This window comes from Phalacrocorax aristotelis, chromosome 2 (genome assembly GCF_949628215.1).
Source record: "Phalacrocorax aristotelis chromosome 2, bGulAri2.1, whole genome shotgun sequence".
In the NCBI taxonomy this organism is placed as follows: domain Eukaryota; kingdom Metazoa; phylum Chordata; class Aves; order Suliformes; family Phalacrocoracidae; genus Phalacrocorax; species Phalacrocorax aristotelis.
Window position 1 is genome coordinate 153,069,065 of NC_134277.1, and position 23,656 is coordinate 153,092,720.

The following is a 23,656-nucleotide window of genomic DNA, read 5'->3' on the forward strand; positions in this document are numbered from 1 at the left end:
CAATAACAACAACAACAACAATAATAATATAGAAGTCTTATACCTACCATAAACCCAACTTTTTTCCCCTACCAATTTTGACCTTTTCTGTTTGGGAGACATTGATTTTTTTTTTTTCCCCGCCTGTGTTTCTAATGGAGCTTGAAATTAACATGGCTTTTTGTTTACCTCCTAATTTGTGCACCACCATCATCAGTGCTGTCAGCACAGCTCTGGGAATAGGGCTTGTTTACTGCTTCTGCATAACCAGCAGAAGGAGCACAGGACCAGAAAATAGGTTTGGTTTAGAGTTTTTCCTTTATTTATTTTTTTTGCCCAGGTCCTTTTACAGGTTATATATTAATGACTTGAGTGATAGTGTGGCCCATTTTGTCAATATTTCTTAAATGGAACATAGAAGGACTTGACCTAGCTCAGGGATATGTTGAATTCCTCTGGCACATGTATCATAAAAAATTGGTATTATTGTTGTGTTGGTTCAAAGCATCTGTCAGCCTTTTGCACAGTGGGAGTTTCAGCGAGACCTAGCACCACCTGTCTAACGTGGAATACCAGCTAGAGAAGTCCCACAACAAATCATTCTCCAAGTAGCTGCTTTGGCACAATGTCCCAATCCCTGCATTAAGACAGCCTCCAATATCAGAGCCCCCAAAGTGGTACAGGAACAATGTCATCTCTTCTCAGAGGTGAAGCAAATACTCAGGATCAGTACACAGGCTTGTATTCTTGCAGATCTGCAGCCTTACCACCTCTGTAAGAATAAGCGTATTTCTCTTGGTCACCACCAAAGTGCGTGGGCCTGGGGCTGGTGATATACGTATTAACTTGAATAAGTTACCATCACATTATCATGTCTTTCAGCAACTGTATGGTTGCTACATGATATGTCCAATTAGTATTATAATAGGTCATTGTATAATTGACATTTCTGATATGCTATCAAACCATTAATATTGCTAACTAAAAATAACTCTGTCCATTTTCCAGATATGACTATAAACTCTATGCACTGATTTTGTTTCAGGGCAAAGGGGTGGACTACACGGTCTGTGAAACCTCTTATGTCTGTTTTTCATTAGTATTCAACCAAGACTTTTTTTCCTAAGAAACTGTGGTCCAATACAAGAGAGAACAATTCTGTTCCCAAACATCCCCATGCCATGCCATCATTCACTCTTGTATGAACACTACCATAATCTGCACATTTAAGAAAACTACTCCTCCATAAAAATATTCTTAACAGTTTCTTTATTTTGGTTTTTAAACCAGATCCACCTCTTCAAATATTATACCCTCAAAACCACACAAGTCTGATGGTCTTCCTCAGCACAATCTCAGTAACATGAGTTTCTTGTTATTCCTGTCAGAAATGTACCCCTCTTCCCCAAATTCAGTATAACCTCCTATTATGCTCCCCAGTTTCCTCTGCTTATAATAGACCATTTGATAATCCCCTGAATTTAATGCTGTGTTGATTCAATGCCTTTGATGATGTGCAACATATCTAACAATTAGGCATTCCTTAATAAAAATCTTGCTTCATTCCTTGTGAAGGATCAAGAGCTGCGTTTTAAATACAGTGATGCGTTGTGTTGAAAATCATGCCTTACCTGCTCTGTCAACTGTGATTCTATGTCAAAATAATACCTTTTAGTTAACTCACACATACAGTTTATTCTAGTTGTTCCTTTTTCTGTATTCCCTCCACTCCCCAGATGACAATCTTGTTGATTTCTGCTTGTATCTTCATGCCTAAAGCCTTTTTCCCCTACAGAAGGTCATTAAGTTTCAGAGGGGTTTTTTTTTCTGCTACCAAAATTAGTTTGTCTCTCAGCACCACCCTGTTAGCATCCCAGAGACTAAACAATTTTGCTTTCTCTGGAGACAGGAACTCACAAAGGTCACCTCTTGACCCAGCCAGACTGTGAATATGCACTCTGTATGCCCTAGGCTGTCTATGGGCTCAGTATAAATTATTAAGTAGTAGAAAGACAAAAGCTAATCTGATTTTAATAGGCATCTTCTGGAAAAAAAAAATCCAAAACACCACAACAAAACAAAGCCGAGGGACTAACTTATTTTTCAGCTGAAAAAAATCTGTAAGGTACAAGCAAAAAAAGAAACCCCAACCAATGCAATTCCCAGCCTCCTAAATTGACCCTAAGAGGAAGTATCATATCCAAGGAGGAGAAGAGGTTGACTTGGAAAGTGAATTACTTGGCCTTTAGAAGAGAGTGGATGCCCTGGTGGCAGGTTTGTGATGGGGAGACTTGTCCATCAGTATGCATGTTAGAAAAGCATATTCACTTCCCAAGCCATCCAATCTGATTTTAATCATCTGTTTACTTCTGGCCTCAGCTACATAGAAACAAATGACAACAGAGACCACTAAGAGTCTTGTGAGCAATCCAGACTCAGTGGATTTTCTCAAAAATAGTTTAAATAAAAGATACTTGGACCGCACCACAAGCACAGTAGGTCAATTTGGAACCTAACAGCGTCTCAGAGGAGAAATTTCCCTGCAGAAGGTTAGGAAAGGATTTGCTCCTCTTCCTCTGTAATCATATAGTGGGAACCATTAATAGTAAACATTTGTCATCTCTTTGCAAATGAAATAAAAGGGCATCTCCTATTCTAACAACTCTGTGGTTAACACAGATGCCTGGAGTGATGGGATGTGGTGCTTTTTATTGTAATTGCTGTAGCATTGTACATCTGGTTAACCAGCTCATTCGGGCCACTGCCAAAGGCTGAATGTTGGTCTAAATGGACCATGGTCTGACTGGGAAAACCAGTCTCTCATGCAGTTTATCCCTGAAGTTCAAAAGCAGATCTCTAATCAGATCCATGGCCTTACGCTTATAGGATTCAGACAAAGGTAGAAGTATGCTGGAAGGAATTCCACAAGTGTTTAGCAAAGGTTTACTAAACTAACTTGGTTTGCAACAGCATGTGAGTATTTACCAGGGCACAAAATCAAAGGCTCTTAAAGGCATAATCTTAAAATGATTAAAATTATTTAAGTTTGTATTCTTATCCACCACTATTACAATAATTGTCTTATAAATAGATTCATGCATTTGTCTGTTTTCATTTCAATTTTGTCAAAGACTGATGTACCAGAATGTTAATGTTATATAATTATATATTCTGTAAATTAAAGCAGCATGGCATACTGGTTGGGAATAGCACATTTCACACTTCATTACTTCTGCTGCAACTCAACCAATGTTAAGCTCTGAATTTTCTGTTTCCAGTAGTCAAGGTTTCTTTAGTTTTACTTTTTAAAAAACATTTCTGCTTCACAGTTCTTTGCTGCTTATCCACAAGCTTTCCTGTCCTCAGCAATGGCCATGTGGATAGCGATGGTAGAAATCTGGTGGTTCCCTCTGGTAGTGAACAGAGATAACAACGGAAGTGAACAGTAGGTTTGGGAAATGTATATGGGAGCATTGGAGAGGCTACAGAACTGCCACCAGTAGCCCAAAGTGCAGACTACCATGGAAACATTACAGCCAATGGACCCAAAAGCCTGACTAATCTATTTTGAATGACTGCATGTGCCTCAAATTCACCAGATTAGTAAAAATACCATGTTGTGAGATTGCTATCAGGTTGTGAAATTGTTAGGTGGATTTTTAAATACAGAAGATCATTCAAACTGATCTGCAGAAACATATACAAAGAATATGCTTGGTGAATTAAGAGAGTCCTGAAATACTATTAACAACTATCTGCTACTTTGACACTTCTGAGAATGTAATTTGTACTGGCCCTTCAAACACACAGTGACTACCAAGGAATGTGCATTTTTGCTAATATAGCTATTAAAAGATTAAACCAAGATGCCACCAAAATCCATGTTTTACTTTATCCCTTAGCACATTGCCGTGCTGATTTGGAGACAGTTTTGATACCAGTGGTGAGAACAGGAGAGAATAACTTTGATTTATTTTGATTTGTACTGCAGCAGCAAGCCACAGCACATTATAGACTTTTCATTTGTCTCACAAAATCCAGATTTGCTGAGTACAAATTGGTAATGTTGTCAGAGTGGCTGAGGTAGGTATTCAACTGTAAACATAAAAGAGAGTTTAAAGAGTTGTGGGGCACCTTTAAAAGATAAAAATCTTTGAATTTATTCACACATGTTTAAGAATTTATGAATGATGGAATTAGCCATCTGTAAGACCCCACATCTAACCATATCACAAACGGCAGCAGTGGTAGATTGCAACGCTTATTTAGTAGCTTAAGGCAGCACACGTGGATTTTCCAGGCAGCAGCAGGAGTGCCCTATTCACCCACTGACACATCATGCAGCCTGCAAGCTTCCTATTATATGTCACAGCAGAAGAAACCTCACAGACGTGAATCTTCCCCCCATCCAGATCACAGACAGCTCAACTCAGAGCCTTTGGTTTCAGTTTGGCTTCTAACTAGCAAGCAGATTGTATGTAACAAAATCTGCTGCTTTCAATGTCACGTGCGACGTGCATGGACGGCATCAGCTGGCAGACCACAAGGCCCTTCTCTATGAAGCACTTTTTTTTTTACTTTACCTTTTAACTCATTCTGGAGTAGGACCACTCACTGAGGCTGCAGGTTACATTGTGCTAAAAACAAACAGATTCGCCAGGGATACAGTTAAACACAGTTTCACAATGCTTCTAATATTTTAAAAGACATGAACTCTTTCCAATGTAATACACAAAAAGCTGCCATCAATGCAGTGCCACAGCAGCTTCTATTTAAATAACTTCTATGTTCTCCTCATGCTTACAAGCACTATGAAATACCAAAACTCACAATACCACGAAATTTTAGACATGGACGATCAAGGCAAATAAGGGTTAAGCTTCTGGTCTGGTATCACCCAGGAAGCCCAGAGCAGAAATAAAACAAGATGTCCTGAATGCCCATCCTACACTGTAACCCCAAGCACATCCTTCCATAAAGGTACTTTATTTCAAGATGAACATTTTCTTTCCAACTTGGCAGTTTGGCTTCTTTTTAAGACCTTTAATTATGTTCAATTTATTTTTCCATGGCTGTTTTTTTCCTGTCTAGGGTTCCACTGTTTTTTCCCCTCTCCAGAAACACCAAATGCTTTAAAATGTCTTTTGTTGTTAGCAAGCAGCAAAGGAGGAGAATTTCTTGAGAATGTCTCTCTCTCTTTCTCCAGTGAGGAAACAAAACAGATGTTGTGCTCTCCTCAGGGAGAAGGATCCTATCACACAGCAGGTGTGAGCAAAGGCTGCTTTGCATGTGGAGTGAAAAAGAGCAGCATTAAAGAACATTGTTGGAAAAGCAGCACCAATGGCAAAGGCATTTAGGTTTTGAGCAAGAAAGAGAAGTTCATCTACCTAAAAAAAATAAAGGGGTACGGGGAAAGCAATAGGGAAAATAACATCCTGCTTTGCATTGGCAGGCGGAGTAAGGGCTACTGCCAACTTTCCCAATATTAATCTAGCATTTCCCATAAAGCAACAGCTCCACAAACCAGGGAATGGCATGAAAATGTCTACTTTGGTCTTTTAAAAGGTTTAATTCTTTAGCCTGAAACCAATAGCCTAAAGACTTAAATTCCCAAAACATCCAGAGCAAAATGTGGGTTCCTTTTAAACTTTATTATTTCTGAAGGGGTCAACACTGGATTTCTTAATACTTTAGGTTGGCATTACCGGGTAACTTTCACAACCTAAAATATTTCTTAAGCCTTTCATTGCAACCTCAAAAGATAATTAAAAAAAATCCCCAGCATAGTAAGAAACAATTACTTAAATATAGTTTCACCTTTTGAAACACTTCCTTTATGTATATGTGAATATGCAGTTAAGAAATAATCCTGTTTGTGTTAATAGCAGTAAATCTTAGACAACTCAGAGTCATTATAGGAGTATTTGCAGAAAACACAGCCCACTGCATATGGCAATAATTATGCCAAAACTGGCATAGTTAGTTCCAACCATTGATTTGATACTGGCCTCACTTACGACAAAACAGTCACGCTCAGTCTGTATCACACAGGGAAAGAAAGGTCAGAGCAGCTCCATCTCAATGAAGACTGGTCTACTAAGGTAAAGAAAAGAAAAATGGTTTCCTTTGGAGTTTTATGGAGATTTATTTTTTGTCCTTTCACAGATCAAAGAGTATCTTTTCCTGTATGAACTAAGTCATGTTTGCATAAATGTCAGCTCACTTTTAAGGACAACCTTGCACTACAGGCTGCCAGTTTTATCTGCAGAGCTTGATTTTAAAAAAAGAGACATCAAATGAGCTGATCCCAATGCTGCTTCCAAGATCAAATTTAAGAAGGGACAGGTGTTCATAGGCATTATTTATAGTCAAATGCAGACCCAGATGCATCCCTAGAACCCCCAAACTTCCTCTGTCACCTTCCACTGGTGTCTTTTTTCTTTTATGCTGCAATGCTACAGCAAACAAAACCCTGTTCACTTGGGAATGAAAGACTTATGGTATTCAGGTACAACTTTACTTGTTTAATTCACCTGTTTAATTTTGATGGATGCATTTTTGACAAGTCCTTGGTGAGCAAAACTGGCTGTTTACACAGGGGGCTAGGGGTGCTGGAGGAGAGGCAAGACTGCTGTATACCCGCATTTATAAATAGGCAACAGGCAAACCCTGCTCCAAATTGCTGAGAAGTGTTACTGTATTGTATCATGAAACATCATAGCTGTATAAGTGCATGGTATCACCACTGAGTGCGTGGTATCACCGCTGAGTGCAGCAGGAACTCTGGAGCGCAGCGTCAGAAGCGCGGCAGGAGAAAACAAAGCCATAGCTACAGCAGCAGGCCTCTTCAGAAATACCCAAACCTGAGTTTCCAGGAACTGTATGCCTTGGGGCTGACACCACAAAATGATAATCCATCAGACCGTATACTGATGCACAGCAGACCACAGACTTCTGTTCTGTGGGTTCATTATGGCAGAGCGGCTCAGCAACATCTCAGGCCAGGGCATTGTCACATCTGCACAAACTTTTTACCAAAGGTAAGTGTGTCAGAGCATAGCAAACAAATTCCTCCAAGGATTGGGGGGGAAGGGGGGAAAAAGATAAATCTCCTTGTTCTGAGTTGCTTTTGACTGAGAAGTGAGGCCAGACAGAATCTGGAAGTGGAAATGTTGCCTGGAATAACTACCAGCAATATTCTAAGAATCCAATTCTGGTTTTCATAGGAACACTATTCTAAAGCAATGGAAAGTTAAAAACCTGATTTTTTTTTTTCTTTTTTCTGTCATCATGTTCTAATTGCAAACAGCAATTGTGGTCCCAGTGCCACCTTTCTGACCCAGCAGCAAAGGGGCAAGGGTACAGTCTGCGCACAGTGCCAGTGCTGCTGCTCTGCAGTGGCCAGGAGGGCAGTGGTTCAGTCTCCTTGTGTCATGGCAGGCCATGAAAACTCAGGTAAGCAGGTGACTTCGTCAGATCCTATAGAGCTATGCTTGGTAAGAACAGAAAAAGGATCCCAAGTCCACCACTGTCTTTACACTTTACCTTTTTATACTCTCTTTGAAGTGGAATGAAACCTGTTCTGCTGCATGCATGAACCTCTGGAAATACTAAGGAACCAGGCTAGGTTTGTCTCCATTACCCAAATGCACTCTGTGCTTTCTACTCTTGAGAAATAAACACATTAATAAGTTTGGTCCATCAAACAATAAATAATTTGTGTGCACAGATTTGATTCACAACAGCCCAATGGTGCATGCTACCAAAGCCGCAAGCTGCCTGCTGTAAATGCAATGCATTCTCCAACTATAGGAAAGCAAAGGGATACAGCTGCTGAAGGATGATGTGAAATTAAAGAGGGAATGAAACGTGTGATCTTATTTAATCACACCTGGTGCTTCAATTTTTCAATAACAGCGCCCTGCTAGACTGTGTCAAATCGGTTCTACAAAAAAAAAAAAATTATGGATGGAAAATGAATTAACTCTTTCATCCCTGCTGTTAATACGCTATACCAGTCAGAAACTTCTTTAGCAGTGGCTGTTAAGAATTCTTTTTCCTCAGATGAAAGGGACTCGGCACCTGGCTAAATGGAGCTCAGTGGATGATAGTGCTTCTGTGCCAGGGGGTGAACGTGTGCCCTCCACGCTGACAGAAGCACAAGTCTTGAGTGTGTCTCTAAGCTACTATTATACACAAGAAATCTTCCTGGGCAGAATCAACTTTAAGGACTGAAGTGCCACACTGGGACCAGTCACTTCTATTCGTTTCCTTATGTGGGTGGCACATATGCGCCGAGAGAGAGACAGAGGAAGTAGGACAGCTGGGGACAGCACAATGCGAAAGGGCAGAAGGCAGCTCTTCCCTTGCCTTGGACGCTCTGCTCAGCACAGATTTCCTGTAAGAAGAAAAGTTATCCCAGCAATTACCAGGTTTCTGTTTTCTTTTGGGCATTCCTTTTTTGAAGATTTTTGTTTGTTTAAGTCTTATTTTGTAGTTTGGGTTTATATTAAACGTCAAACAGTTTGATTCTGCAGGCATTGCGTTGTGCGGTTACTATGTCCCACTGGCTAGTCAGACACTGTTTCTCAGTGTGCCCTATATACTAATAAATCACTTGTAATAATAGATAGCAAGGTGCTCTATCTAATGTAAAAAATGGTAATTGTGGTCAAATGTTCCATTCTTCAGGGAAAAGGAAAAAAACCCAATCCTTCTACATGATTTTACTCAGCAGCAGAAAATAAAGAGCCAAGGTATAATTAGTTTAACATAACCATCTTTATATTAAATTCATAGAGAAGAAAATGAAACATGAAAAATAACTAGCAGGCTCCCATTCTGGTCTCCTCATTGAATTAATGTCACCAGTACAGCAGTGGATAAAGTAAGATATACAAGGCTACTGTCTGGATGAGCTGTGTGTTTGGAGAGTAGCTCATTTTTAGAGGTGAGAAATTGCTTTATGCAAGTGTTACCTACTTAAGAAATTGGTATTTATTAGGACAATATTGTCTCAAGAGATGTCTAGTTTTTACAGTATGGATTCAGCCAATTTACTGAAAAACTAAGGCTTTAAAGCAAATACCTCAGGACAGTTTTAAGAACACCTTCGTCTCTTCATCATTACTTGTATAACTCACACTCAAAGAGATTATCACACCAAGGAGCATTTTTTTAAATAAATAAAAAGGCATTGTAGAAGACCTCCATAAGTAGAATATGCTAACACTGCAACATAAGGGATTAATTTAAACTAGGGTTATTTAAAATGCTGAATATAAACACAGTTCAAAATAACAAAAAGGAACCCTTGGTTTAAATCCGTTTTATTCTTGTTCTGCATTTTTAGTTTGTGTTTTCCTTTGTTGGATGAAACCATAGATAGAACAGGACTTCAGAAAGATCACCTAGTCTACCCCTCCACTTGAGGCAAAGAAAAACATCCTCACAGGTGACTCTTACCTATTCCTCGCACCTACAACCTTCCTCTACTTTCATTCCCCCAGATACTCCACTCTAAGATGCTTACACCAAGTTTCTAATTGCCAGACTAAACCTCCTTAGGAGCAAACTGAACTAATTACTTTCCCTTTTATCTTTGGGTATGTAGAGAGGGCATGGGTAAACACCACTATGATTTTATGTTACAAATCCTTTAACATACCTGAAAGACTGTGTCTCTTTCCAACTTTGTCCTTGCACTCTGGACCTAACTTGTTCAATAAATATTTCCTCATTGGTCTTTTCTAAATCTCTGCTCTCTCCCACAGCTCTCTTCCTCACTTTCTCTAGTTTGTCTGTATTGTTTCATGGTGTGAAGCCAGCTCAGAACACTACTCCAGCAGAGCAACAGAGAGCCAACAGAAGGACTTAAGGATATCCTATGGCTTACATGCAAGACTCCCACTTCCACTGAAGTCTGCTCTCTTCCCCATTTTCTCTCCCAGCCATATCACTGTGCTGACTCACGTTCAGCTTGTGATAACCCAACACCACATGCTCTCTCACAGTACAGTTACTTACTCAGATATCCCTTGTCTCTACACATACACTTGTTTTCCCTTCCTCACTGCAGGCCTTACATTTGCTTAATTCCCATCTTACTCATTTTAACCATTTCTGCATTTCATCAAGACCACTTTGGACTCTAAACCTCCCCTCCACAATATCCAAATCCTACTGGTGCTTACAGTCCCTCACACGCTGCACTCCCCAATCCATCGTCCAAGACACTAATGAAAACCATGAGCAGCTCGCGACCTGGGGCAGAATCTAACAGCACTGCACTTCAGGCTGCCTCCCCATCTGCCAAGCAAACAACAACTATTGCTTGAACACAGTACTTCAACCAGTTTGTCACCTGCCTCACTTTAATTTCACCTAGATGATTTTTTCCCTGTTTACTTGTAAGCAGGCTATGTGGCTTTCAGTGACACTGCCAAAAGCCTTACTAAAGGCACACCTACTACTTCTATCTGCTACACCTCTTATTCATTTCAGAAAGGCAATTAGAGAGGCTTGACACATTTTTTCCTTAACAAATCCACACTGGCTGTTTTTCTACCAGCTTATTATCCTCTAGGTGTTTATAAATTGATTAATAATTTTCTGGAGCATTTCACCATGTATCAAAGTTAAGCTGACAGGTTTCCTCATTTTAGCATTTAAGTTTGCCCTTCCTCATCCTCCACAAGTTCTTAAAGATAAAAGCTAAAGTTCAGGGATGGTCTCATCTGACTCCCAGGTACTCAGGGGGCAATTTCAAGAGACCCCAATGACTCAACTGCATCCAGCTTCCCTCCCTACATTTCACCTTTGTCCCCCATTCCAGCTTTTGTTCTTTTACCTCTATTTAAGTTAACTGTTCCAAGCACCTGTCACCATCAATCTGTTTGGGAAAACTGAATCGAAGAAAGACTGGTGTTTATCCTCCTCTTTGTGGCCAGCTTTCCCCTCCTTGTCCACACTAACAGAACTCTAGTTTCCTTCATCGTTCCCTTATTTCTATAGTCTTGAAAAACATGAATTTTAATACCCCCAATAGTTGCAACTCAGTAAACTAGGGTGTTTGTGCTACTCTTTAAATTTTCCCCTTAGCAATGCATTGTCCTGTTCCCATTAGTTGTAGTATTCCTGATTTTCAAGTAATTGCAGATGGCCCGAAGTACTTGTGATATTTTGTATCTTCCTCCTTCAATGGGACAGTCTCCTGCCGTGTCTGTAGTACCTTGTCTTCCAAAAAAACTGTCGGTTGCCTTGAACTTTCTTTTCCCTCCCTTCCCAGCCCTTACTTATCCATTCCAAAGTTCAAAGAAACCAACTCTTTTAAAATCCTTTGACATTATTCAGCTGCTTTTACTCATTCCTTCCTCTTCTTCAGATCAGAAACTCTTTTGTGATAATTTTCACTCACATTGCCTTCTGTCTTCAAATTCTCAAACACTTCCTACTGATGACTCAGAATAAACCATAAAGTAAATTTCTTCACTAATTTCCTTTGCCCTCAGAAACAAAAGTAACCCTTTTTAGATTTTAACTCTTATTAGACAGCCTAGACAAGATGCACTTGGCCAAGGGTAGGCATCTACTCTGCTTCTCACTTCAGAGATCATAATCTCCCAGAGACAGAATCAACTTACACCACAGTAGATGCCTAAAGCAAATCACACAAAATGTCCCAAACAAACCCAGCCCTTTCCCTACCTGATGTGCTCCAGCCCCTAACCGCCTTGGTGACCTATCCAATGACTCACTCCAGTCTGTCAGTGTCTTGTACTGAGCACAAACTGCACAGCCTGTTCAAGATGTCATCTCCTTGGTGCCAAACGGAAGGGAATGATCAGTTCCCTTGACCTGCTGGCTACACTGCTGCTTGTACAGCCCAGTATGTTGTCCTCCTTCACAGCAAGGGCACACTGCTTGTTTGTATTCAAACTTGTTTACCAAGACCCTGAGGTATTTTTCAGCAAAGTCCTCCCTGGCCAGTCAGCCCTCAGCCTGTACTGGTGCAGGGCGTTATTCCATCCCAGATGCAGGACTCTATTTGTGTTTGCTGAACTTCTAAGGTCTCTGTTAGCCCACTTCTCCAGTCTGTCCAATTCCCTCTGAGTGATAGTGCTGCCCTTCAGCACATCAAGCACCCTCCCAATTTAGCAGCATCCCATTAACTTGCTGAGGGTGCACTCTGTCTCATCATCACGGCCCCTAACAAAGGTATTTGGACAGTGTTGGCTCCTGTATCAATCCATTAGGGATGCCACTAGATTCTCTATTCACCTGCCTACTTATGCAGTCTGTAAGTCAGCTATTTGGCTATGAGGACATTGTGGGAGACCATGTCAAAGGCTTTTCTAAAGTCAAGGTATAAAGCATGCATTACTCCCCCCTTGTCCACACCGCCTGTTATCTCAACACAGAAGGCAATCAGCCTGTTTTGCACTTAGTAAATCCAGGCTGGCTCCTCCCAGCTACCTCCTTGCCCTTCGTGTGCCTGGACCTCTAAACCAGAAAAGATTACTTGCTCTTCTCTGTCTTCCATACAACTGCTTTCTATTAAAATTTCTTTATACTACTTGTCCTAAGCTTGTGGGCAGCAGACTCCAGATGTAATAGTCATCTTGTCACCATGTTGATCTAAATCTAAATATAGCATGTATCAGTCATAGACCCATGGAATCATAGAATAGTTTGGTTTGGAAGGGACCTTTAAAGCTCATCTAGTCCAACTCCCCTGCAGTGAGCAGGGACATATTCAACTAGATCAGGTTGCTCAGAGACCCGTCCAAACTGGCCTCACATGTTCCCACGGATGGGGCATCTACCACCTCTCTGGGCAACCTGGGCCAGTGATTCACCACCCTCACTGTAAAAAATGTCTTCCTTATATCCAGTCTAAATTTACCCTCTCTTAGTTTAAAGCCATTACCCCTTGTCCTATCGCAACAGGCCCAGCTAAAACGTTTGTCCCCATCTTTCTTACAAGCCCCCTTTAAGTACTGAAAGGCCGCAATAAGGTGTCCCCACAGCCTTCCCTTCTCCAGGCTGAACAACCCCAACTCTCTCAGCCTGTCCTCACAGGAGAGGTGCTCCATTCCCCTTATCATTTTTGTGTTCCAACTCTGGACCCGCTTCAATAGACCCATGTCTCTCCTGTGCTGAGGGCTCCAGAGCTGGACGCAGCACTGCAGGTGGGGTCTTACAAAAGCAGAATAGACAGGGAGAATCACCTCCCTCGCCCTGCTGGCCATGCTGTTTTTGATGCAGCCCAGGATATGGTTGGCTTTCTGGGCTGCAAGTGCACACTGCCAGGTCATATTGAGCTTCTCATCAACCAACACTCCGAAGTCCCTCTCCACGTGGCTGCTCTCCTCATTGGCTCCTCTATCACTTGGAGAAGGTGTTTATCATCAATACATTCCAGGACCCTCCTAGATTGCTTATGCCCTGCTGTGTTGTCCCTCCAACAGGTGTCAGGGTGGTTGAAGTCCCCCATGAGGACCAGGGCTTGTGAACGTGTGGCTGCTGCTGTCTGCCTATAGAGGGCCTCGTCCACTTGGTCTTCCTGGTGAGGTGGCCTGTAGCAGACCCCCAGGAAGGGACCTACAACAATCATCACGTGCAATGCCTGGCCAATTCAGGGCTGACCAAGTTAAAGCATGTTATTAAGGGCATTGTCCAAAGGCCTTTTAAACACTGACAGGGTTGGGGTATTGACCACCTCTCTAGGAAGCCTGTTCCAGTGTTTGACCACCCTCTTGGTAAAGAAATGCTTCCTAATGTCCCATCTAAACCTCCCTGGAGCAGCTTTGAACCATCCCCATGTGTCCTATCACTGGATACCAGGCAGAAGAGATCAGCACCTCCCTCTCCACTTCCCCTCCTCAGGAAGCTGTAGAGAGCAATGAGGTTGCCCCTCAGCCTCCTTTTCTCCAAACCAGACAAACCCAAAGTCCGTAGCTGCTCCTCACAGGACACGCCTTCCAGCCCTACCACCAGCTTTGTTGCCCTCCTCTGGACGCGTTCAGGGACCTTCATGTCCTTCTTAAATTGTGGGGCCCAGAACTGCACACAGTATTCAAGGTGAGGCCACCCCAACACCAAATACAGCTGGATAATCACCTCTTTTGACCAGCTGGATATACTGTGTTTGACACACCCCAGGATGTGGTTTGCCCTCTTGGCTGCCAGGGCACACTGCTCGCTCCTATTAAGCCTGCTGTCGACCAGCACCCCAGATCCCTTTCTGCAGGGCTGCTCTCCAGCCACTCCTCTCCCAGTTTATACCTGTGCCCAGTTCCTAGGTGCAAAATCCAGCATTTGGGCTTGTGAAATTTCATCCCGTTAATCACAGCCCAATGCTCCATCTACCTAGATCTCTCTGCAAGGCCTCTCGTCCCTCAAGAGAGTCAACAGCACCTCCCAGTTTGGTATCATCAGCAAACTTGCTAATGGTGCATTCAACTCCTGCATCCAGATCGTTGGTAAATATATTGAACAGAATTAGTGGTAGAGTTGAACCCTGAGGAACACTAATGGTGACCTGTTGCCAGGTGGACGTAGCCCCATTCACTGCAATGCTTTCAGCCCTGCCATTCAGCCAGTTCTTCACCCAGCGCACCATGAACCCACTCATCCCACAGCTGGACAACTCCTCCAGAAGGATGCTGTGAGCGATTTCATCCTTACATTCCCATTATACCTGGGCATGAGTAATGACTAGGGTTGAGTAGGATTTTTTTGGGGGGGATTCATGTTAAGTTCTAGTTGTAAAACAGATCTTAGTGTGTAAAAGTGAAATGCAATTAAAATGTTGAGGAACAGTATTTTCCAAATAAGCTACATTATCAAGGAAAAAAATAAGCTTATCATTATACTTTTTAAGTAATCAGTCTCATTAAGCAAGGAAGCATTATCTTCACTTGATGAACTGAATGTCTTACCAAATTTCTCAGGGTATCAGAACTGGTAGATCTTACTCTTTACTGCACAGATTTTGTTTACAGATTAAAAGAGGAAAACAAGTTTTTCAGCTTTTTTTTTCTCCAAAGTGTTCCTTACATTTGAATGAACTAGTCACTGAATTGAAACAGCTGAAAAAACATGAAAAAGATATTATCTCTGCACCTGCAGAAGTCAAAAAAGAGTTTAGCTCCTCAACAACAGGTGTGTAACCAGTGACTTTCACCAGTTCTGTTGCCTGACTTCCTTTGCATTTTAGCAGAAAATACGCAGTGCTATACATTGAAAAATATAATTTAAATAATTACAAGAACCTGTAAGATCTAACTTTACTACGCTGTCGGAAGTTCAAATAAATCCAACGTACTTTTCATTTTAAAAGTAAATATGTAGCACAGTTTTACTTTAAAATCACATTAAATATTTCATACCCACTCCGCACTGCACAGTTTGCAAGTGTTGGAAATACTGCAGTAAGTTAACACAATTTTTAGTTCTTTGATTTTTTTAAAAGGAAGAAAAAAAAACATGACAGAGAGCTTGCTGTGAAAAACGACGCAGAAGCACTTGCTGCCTCATCCCCCATAGAATCCAAGTGTGTGCTGGGGGGAAGAAACAGGAATGGGGTAGATGTGAATAAAATCAGCTTTTGATATTCAGAACCATGTTGCAGTAACTTTTGAGCAAACATGTTGCTGGCTTCAAAAAGCTTTTATTTCATGCTTTTTCAATTGTAACACAGGTTTTAAAATTTCAAGCTATTCAAGCTGTAACATGTACAAAACCTTGCTTCACTACTGCCAGTATAGTTCAACCTGGCCTCTTTGCACTGTTTGACATTTTTCCTATCTCAGACACAGCTCTGAACCAAAAAGCTGAAGATGCCAAACAATGCTTTTAAAGGTCACAGGATTGGTCTGCACTTGTAGCATTTTATTTGTCTCTGTCTTCCCTTAATTTTAAATGAAAATACCTCCTCATTTATACACAGGCTAAGTTGGATAGTAAAGAGAATAGTTCTGAATAGGAACTACAGGAATGCTAAAACCCATACAACTGGGCATGGATGTATTTTATTTTCTGTTTGGCACATCTGTCAAGCACCTAGATCTGGTGTGCTGATAAAACAAGACAGCTTAAGGCAATAAACATGTCAGATACATCTGTTCTTCAGGACATTGAGAAGAACAGGAATTGCTCCCTGCGGTATTCTGTTCACTTGAGACCATTTTGGAGAGGTTTCCCTCTGCTGCTGACAGCAATTCGACTCTACCAGCTTAAGCCGGTGGTTTTCCAACCTCATTTCCTGTGTTCCACCTGGGTACGTTGTAAACCCTTGGCTTCCTCCCTTCTCTGAGTGGTCTGAGAACTGGTGGCTGGACAGGGATGCAACCATATTGGAAAGGCTTTGGCAAAGTCAGGAAACATAGCACAGAAAGCAAGAGCAAAGCCCATACCGAGTCCACCTAACCCAGGATCCTGGCTCCAGCTGTGGCTCTCAGCAGCCGCAGGTTCCCTGCTCTGCATCTCAGACCAGGTTTACACCCATTATGTCCTCCACTACTTTCGTAGCACTACAGTATCCCTTCTCGTAATATTCCCCTGCTACATCCAGAAACTTTCACTGTGAATATCCCTATGAGGACAGCCTTCACACCCCTCACAACACAAGTCAGTGGTCTAAGCAACTGAACAGACAACAGCTGCTCTGGTATACGCCATTCATTTGTCCAGCTCCCTGAAGCACAGCTGCAGCCAACGCTGAACTACAACACTAGCAGCTACCGAAGAGCCAACCACTGTACAGCTCCAAATAGGGACCATGCCAGTTGGAGCAGAACAAGCACAGAAAGAGTTGACAGTGCTGAGGTGTTCAGGACAGAAATCATCTTCCAGCTGTGTTTTAACAAAAACCATGTTTGAGCCACCTGCAGCCACATTCAAGGAGTTTGGCAGCCATTCAGGGGACACGCTACTTTCTCACAGGAAGGTAGCATTAAAGTGTTTTTTTTTACAGCATATATACAACCCATTGATATTGGGCTGGCTATAGATCTTTAACTGAAGTAACATCCACTCATTTCTCACTTTTGACTGGCAGAAGAAAAGAGGGAAGGAGGTTCCCAGCCTAAATGAACACAGGAGACCCAGATAACAAGCACAGAGCTCAGCTGCTTTCTGGAGTGTGCAGCACTCAGTTTTGGCCATATGATGGCAGGAAACAAGTATGCAAAAGTTCCTTCGTACCATATACTGGTCACATATTCATATTATCCAACCCACCCAAAGAGCAAACATCCAAGAAGACAGAGCTCACTGGCAAAGATCATGCTTTGCTCAGCCCTGCCAGATTAGCCCCAATTTTCAGAGGTCTTTAACCTTGTTTCAACTTCCCCCTGAACGTTTCAATCTAACATTGAGCTGCTGGTGTTGAATTAGGGCTGTAACAGTTCTACTGAGAATTACCTGCTCTAGCTCAAAACCATGCTGACTCTAACTCTGAAGCAAGACAGCCAAACATCTTGTCCTCTGATATGCAGGCCTCCACATGCAGGTCACACAGGAGAGTAGGGCATAAATGTTACGAGAGGGGATGGAAAGGGGCCATAGACCAGAAACTGCAGCCTCTGCCATGCAATACCCGATGGGATGGTGCTGGTCTACAGATCACAGGTATGCATGTGTGGATGTGGCGCTTGGATGGGCACGTGAATATGTATAAATCAGCTTTGCCCTTCAGCTTATCATGCAGCACATACATAAACAAACAGCCAGCAAGGTGGGTCACAGAATGTAGAGGGGCTCTGGTGAAGCCCTGAAAAAAAAGGAGTGAAGATGAGGGGCAGATCATGGAAGTCTCACAATGCATGAGATAGGACAAAGCTGGGTCAGACCCACACTGTCTCATCCTTGCTAAGCACCAGAGGCGAAGGAATAAGCACTATAGTTCAAGAAAGTCATGCATATTACAGTTACTTTAAAAGGCTGGCAAAAATTGTGAAGGAACAAAACAAGCAATCAGAGCTCAGGGTCTGATTACTGAAACCCAGAAATATCCCTCTGGAAAGCTGGCCATACTTGCTGCAAATCAGTTTCAACAGCCAATTTGAAGCTCTCACACCAGCATGCGGTGATATGTAAGTTAATAAGCACTCACTATTGACGGTTTGTGCGGCGGCTGTTTAATTTTTAATCATATCCTTACTTTACTGTTTACATTTTTATCCAATTAGAGTGTGTGCATGTGTGTGCATCTGTGTGACAGAGAGAACGTGGAAACCTGTTTATTTGGAAGTACAATGCCTTGTTTTCTAAATGAGGAGATACATGTGTCTCTTGCTTGGAATTCTTTCACACAGCCCTCTTATTTTTCAGGAGAATGCCATCTCAGGCTGCTGTCTTATGTTGCACCTTTCTGATGTTAGAAATGGGCACCACTGACCTCTCTCTGTAATAGTATACTTGAAGATTGGAATAGAATGTCATTAAAAAATCCAGCACTAAGAAACAGGCAGTTTTACTGGCACTTTCCTGAACAGAAATCCCAGCATCCCTTTTCATCTGCAGATCAGATATTTAGGTAAGACCCTGGGACAGCCTCATCCTCCTCATCCCCATTTCAATCTTTCATTAGATTCCTATAGTCATAAAAACTAGATGCACTGAAAAGATGGAAGCTGGATCATTTATTTTTAAGCACTGACAATTTTTCATGGCAATCAACAATAAAGTTCTCAATTACAGAGGGAGAGTAAATAAAGCAAAGAAGCACAGAGCTTCAAAGACAGCCTGGTGATGATGGAAGGATAGAGATTAGAACATCTCAGAGTCCAAGAGAGGAGGTAATCACAAATAAAATAGTATTATATTCTTATTACTACCTGACATGCTGGTTGGTGTAACGCCAGTGATTAAAAAAACAAAAATCAGAAAACAAAAGCCAGAAAGAGGAGCATTTGTGGTTCTCAGCAGAGGCATAATGTGGTTGATATGGACCTTGGCAGAGCTCTCAGGAGGTGATCTGATGCCCGGCACAACTCCCTGTGCCTGCTCCTCCACACTCAGACTGCCTCCGGTCACAGGCTCAGCTGTACAGCAAATTAGGCAAGGCGGTAACAGGACTGCACACTCCTTAGACAGAGACTGCTCTCACTCCCAGCAGGCAGAGGCTGAAGGGAAAAGGCAGGACCCTTTGTTTCCCCCACGTAGCATCTATTTCAAGGAGAGAGGATGGCAGGTACCCAAAGAGCTCCACAGCAAAGATTTAAATGGAGGTGCCTCACCAGGACTTGCAGCCTCCTCCTGCTGTGTTCATGGCTCGGCACCTAGATATACTCATACCCCGCTGCAGCTGTATTCCCTGCATCCCTGAGAGCTATGCTGAAAAACCCCAACTGGCATCTACTTTGTTTTGCGCTCAGGAAGAGAAAAAAAGATGCAATTCTATCCCTCTTCAAATATTACACCTCCGATTTCACTTCTTTTTCTCTACAGTACAAGAAAGGTAAAGACAGGAAATCAAAATGTTCATAGAAAAAATAAAACATCGAAAAGTTCCCATAAAAGGAAGCAACTAAAGGGCTACAGCTACAGATGTCTTAACAGTGGCAAAACAGGTTGGATTAATGTGCTGAGGTAAAACACTAACAAATCAAGAGGAGTAAACTGCTTTTAGAGTAAACACTACAGGTTACAGCACCCCTTTTCAGAAGCCCATTGCACTCTTTAGCCAAAGCACTGGGCAGTTATGTGCACCTTCATGAAGGAACTGTTCCTAAAAACACTCGCTCTGGGGAATGTTTCTCCTGAGTACGCGCAGCTCTGCACTCCAGGAACTGGACTTCTGTGTTTAAAACAAAAGCCATCTGCATCAGCCAGGCAGCTCAAAAAGGCAGCTTCAGTTCTTGTTTTCTTCTTTGCCCCAAGGAGCAGGAACTTGCAGCAAGGAAGGAGGAGACTGTGTAATAAAAGGGAGACAGGAAGGTCTACAGTAGGCTCTGAGTCCTAAAGATAGCAATGAAACTAGCACGAAGGGAAGGAGGAAACCACCCTCCCACATAAGAGGAAACCCCAAAATAAAACCTTTTGGCAGATGGTAAAAGGCTTCAGCATTCAATAAAACGAACAAGCTGCATGAGAATGCAAGAGAGCTTTAAGGGAGACACAGAAACCAAACAAAAGACATATGAAGCAGCTTGGTTTTTCAGTCATTCTTCTGTGTTATTATTTCCAGTAATTTTTAATACATTTTACCAGCTCTTCTATTTAACTGAAACTATGCAGTTCATGGTTATTGAGAGACTGACACCTTCATTGCCTGTACTAACTAACTATATGAAAGGGAAGAAGTTTTCAGTAAGTTTTCTGAATTATTAAGCAAAAGTTGAGTTCTCAGTGAGCATGTCATCTGGGGCTCTCAGCCTGGTCCTGGCCTTCCTGTGTAAGACTGAACACAGCTCCACAGAGGCAACAGAGTCCCAGTCATAGAATAATACCAATGTTTTAATATTTGTATCAGGCTCAACCACATCCAGATAAAGGAAGAACTCAGAGGACTACGATCTGTCTAACTGCAGTCATTAAAGCACTCGTGTCTGACAAAAGTTGCCAAAGCACAGGTAAGTTATAACCCTATCCCAAGAAAATACATAAAATGAGTCCTTGTCTGCTTTGACTAAAGGACCATTTAAATTACAAGTAAGAAAACAACCCCAAAACCCCTTAACCCAGAACCTGTAACTCCTGAATTTTAGTGGTTTTGGTTGGTGCTTTAATTCTACTACCAGTGACCAGCAGCAAGCTCTGTTAAAAAAATGTTCACAGAAAGTAATAGAATATGAAAGACAATGTTACCAACTGTAGCAAAAAAAAAAAAAAAAAAAAAAGGCAAATTAAGGGCATAGCACAACCAAACTTTGCTAACAGATACAGATAAAGACAATAAAATTAATATACTAACGCAGTGGAAGATTGGTGGCAAACCAAAAGTGGGTAATGTCACTTGTTATATGCTTCATGCTGAGAAGGAAAAAATGGGAAAAGCTACAGCCTACTTTTCCTCTATTTAATTTTAGCTATCCCAAATTAGACGGCGAGTCCTCCAGCTGACAGAGGCAGGAACCTCCAGAGGGCAATGCTCTGCACCTATCATGGGCATCTATTTTAGAAGGGCACAGATTATTTCTGGAGGTGGCTGTCGTTCTTCATTGATCATTTGGGGAACAAGAGCAATGAGTTCAACCAGATACCTAACTTCTAGCTTTCTAATGTAAGATGCTTGCTAACGCAAGACACTTCAAGCTGCTCAAACCAAAAGACAGCATACTTGTTTTTACCTTTGATTATGCCATTTTAGTAAAGAACATGAATAAAAAGAGTAAGATAAAAGCAAGTTTTGTGGGTTTCATTTTCAACAGTGATTATGAAATTAGGATTGCAAATAACACAGGCAGTGCACACCATCAAAAGGGATTTTGAGACCAAGTGAAAGATAGGCTTTATATAGTCAAGAAAAAAAGTTCTAAAGAGAATAAGATATCAAAAATGTATTTTTGATATAATAAAGTTGGCAAGGGATTGTATTTTTCAATTTTAGAAAGACCTATGTAGGGTTAGAGAACAGAACACTTATGTTTCTGTATTTGTGGTTTTAATTAAGTTACTAAAAAGATTTATGGATTTGATCCAAAGGTCAGCAAAGTCATTGGTACCCTTCATTGATTTGAATGGGCTTTATAGTCTCATGCTATAGAGGAAAAATGGGGTTGATCCTGTCCTCATTTTAACTAGTTTCACATTTCTCTGAAATCAATGGAGCATTACTCCTTCATTTGCCCTCACAGAACCAAGAGCAAAGTTGAAGTCTCAGACTTTCAAAGGGAGATAACTGGGATAAAACCAACCCATAGCTGGTGGTAGACATAAAATTACATTCTTCTTAGTAGAGTGGCTACTTTTGTTATTTGCTCACTACACTAGAATTTATACAGAATGCGTGCTTGAAGAGTATGGATCAAGTTTTAAGTCAGCTAAAGACCTTCCAAAGACTCTAGCCAAACTAATTATAAGCAGCAGAAACTTAAAGAACACATTAGCTTTATGTGCTCCTAATTCCTAGAGACATCTTTGATAAAAGGATTCCTCTCTTCTGGTCCCAGCATCTGTTTACATTCCTCACCTAAATACCCTGGGTTCTGATTCATCTGGATCAAGAGGAAATACTGAAACAGTAAAACATATATTCTTACACCAGAATTATCATGTGATCAGCTAAGCCATGTAGAAGTACAGTAAAATTCCCACAGTGCCATTGCCATTGCTAGAGGGAACCAAAGAGATCTCAAGAATAGCAGTAACAGTATAATAAAGGAAAACATGAGCTGCTGACAATGCAGTGGTCACACATTTTACTGCTTATCACAGCAGCTTATGGTTAAGAAGGGAGAAAGAAAATTCATCAACAACTCTAGCAACTAACTATCAGTAAACAATAATTCACTCAGAGCTTACTAGAAGAAAATAAAACACTAGTTTCATGACAATAGCTGAAAAAAACTCTACACCTAAAGGAAACATTTCTAGAAAAAGACAAAAAAAAGCTCATAGATGTCTCATTTTATGAAGACACATCCCAGCAAAAAGACATTCGTTACCTTGATGGGCTGTAAGGACTGGCTGCTTTTCTATGACCCTCAGAAAACCATGCTCCAGGTTTAAGTAGAGATCTACAAAAGTCAACAATACCAGTGGTTTGTATCAGTCAACAGCTGAAACAGAATGGATGGCAGCTGCACTGCTGGACACATTAAAGCAACTCTTAAGTCTAGAGAAAGATGCATTCAGAAACTACACAGGTGACAACTGATTTGTCAGTGGAGCTTTAGAGGTAGGACTATCCCTCCTTTCCTCTTTCCTGTCCCTTTCATGTGAAACATAGTTTGTTTGCTTCAAAGTTTGTAAAGGTTGGACCAAGAATTGTAACTGCTGTGACACCATGGGAATGATCAGCATAGCGAATTTTCAAAGGTCTATCTGCATCCTTAATTGTCTAACACTTTTAAAAGCTGGTCCATTGTCTAAGACGATGCTGATTGCTCCTTCTGGCATCCAAGATTCTTTAAATAATGCTGGACCATCTTGGCACCCTATGACAGAAAATCACAAGGAACGGCTGAAAAGTGTTTCACATAGCTACACTCTCTGGAACAAGCTAAAGAAATTCCTCACCAGACAGCTATAGTCTAACCAGCCATTTAAACACTCAGGCTAAAGGAGAATCAACAAAAGATAACTAGAGCAGGAGATATTAATCTCTTGGCCCGACTTTAATGACAAACCTCAATTACTCAGGAGTTCTTAAAGGAATGAAAGACAAAAAGATATAGAGTAAGAAAGAAGGCTTTCCTCTATTTCCCAGGAAGACTGAAATGACCTAACACTTTAAAGAAAGAAGGAAATGCGATTATCATCCCCTCACCATGTCTACCTCCAACATATGCTGAAGCGAAAAGAAAACAAAACCCATACAGCTTAGAGGACTTTGGAGAATAAGTTCTAGCAATAGAAGCTTTGCATTACTGCACCCTAACAAAGGCATAATCACTTAGTAAGAACTCCCTTTTTCTGCCCTGCAGGACCTTTTTTTCTTTCAGGTCTTTCTCTCAAAACCCAGCTCCTGGAAGTCCTACACAACAGCGCTCTCTCAACACTACAAACA

The 23,656-nt window shown here is 41.4% G+C and overlaps 1 protein-coding gene and 1 long non-coding RNA gene across 6 annotated transcripts in view; one reads left to right on the top strand and one right to left on the bottom strand.

Annotated features, from left to right (window-relative positions):
- SAMD12 (sterile alpha motif domain containing 12) overlaps positions 1-23,656 on the bottom strand; it is a 177,750-nt gene that overhangs the window by 57,618 nt on the left and 96,476 nt on the right. For 2 of the 5 annotated variants that reach the window (XM_075085647.1, XM_075085650.1), the window contains one exon: positions 22,593-22,664. The exons of 1 other annotated variant lie outside the window; for it this stretch is intronic. In XM_075085647.1, the coding sequence (XP_074941748.1) occupies positions 22,593-22,664 (72 nt within the window). Of the gene's footprint in view, positions 1-18,537; positions 19,898-22,592; positions 22,665-23,656 lie in introns of those variants that run through there. 2 more of the 5 variants (XM_075085646.1, XM_075085648.1) reach the window with 2 other exon arrangements.
- Positions 17,396-21,319, top strand: LOC142053671 (uncharacterized). The gene is made up of 3 exons (XR_012659295.1): positions 17,396-17,613; positions 18,316-18,520; positions 20,459-21,319. It is a non-coding gene; the product is annotated as an uncharacterized LOC142053671 (long non-coding RNA).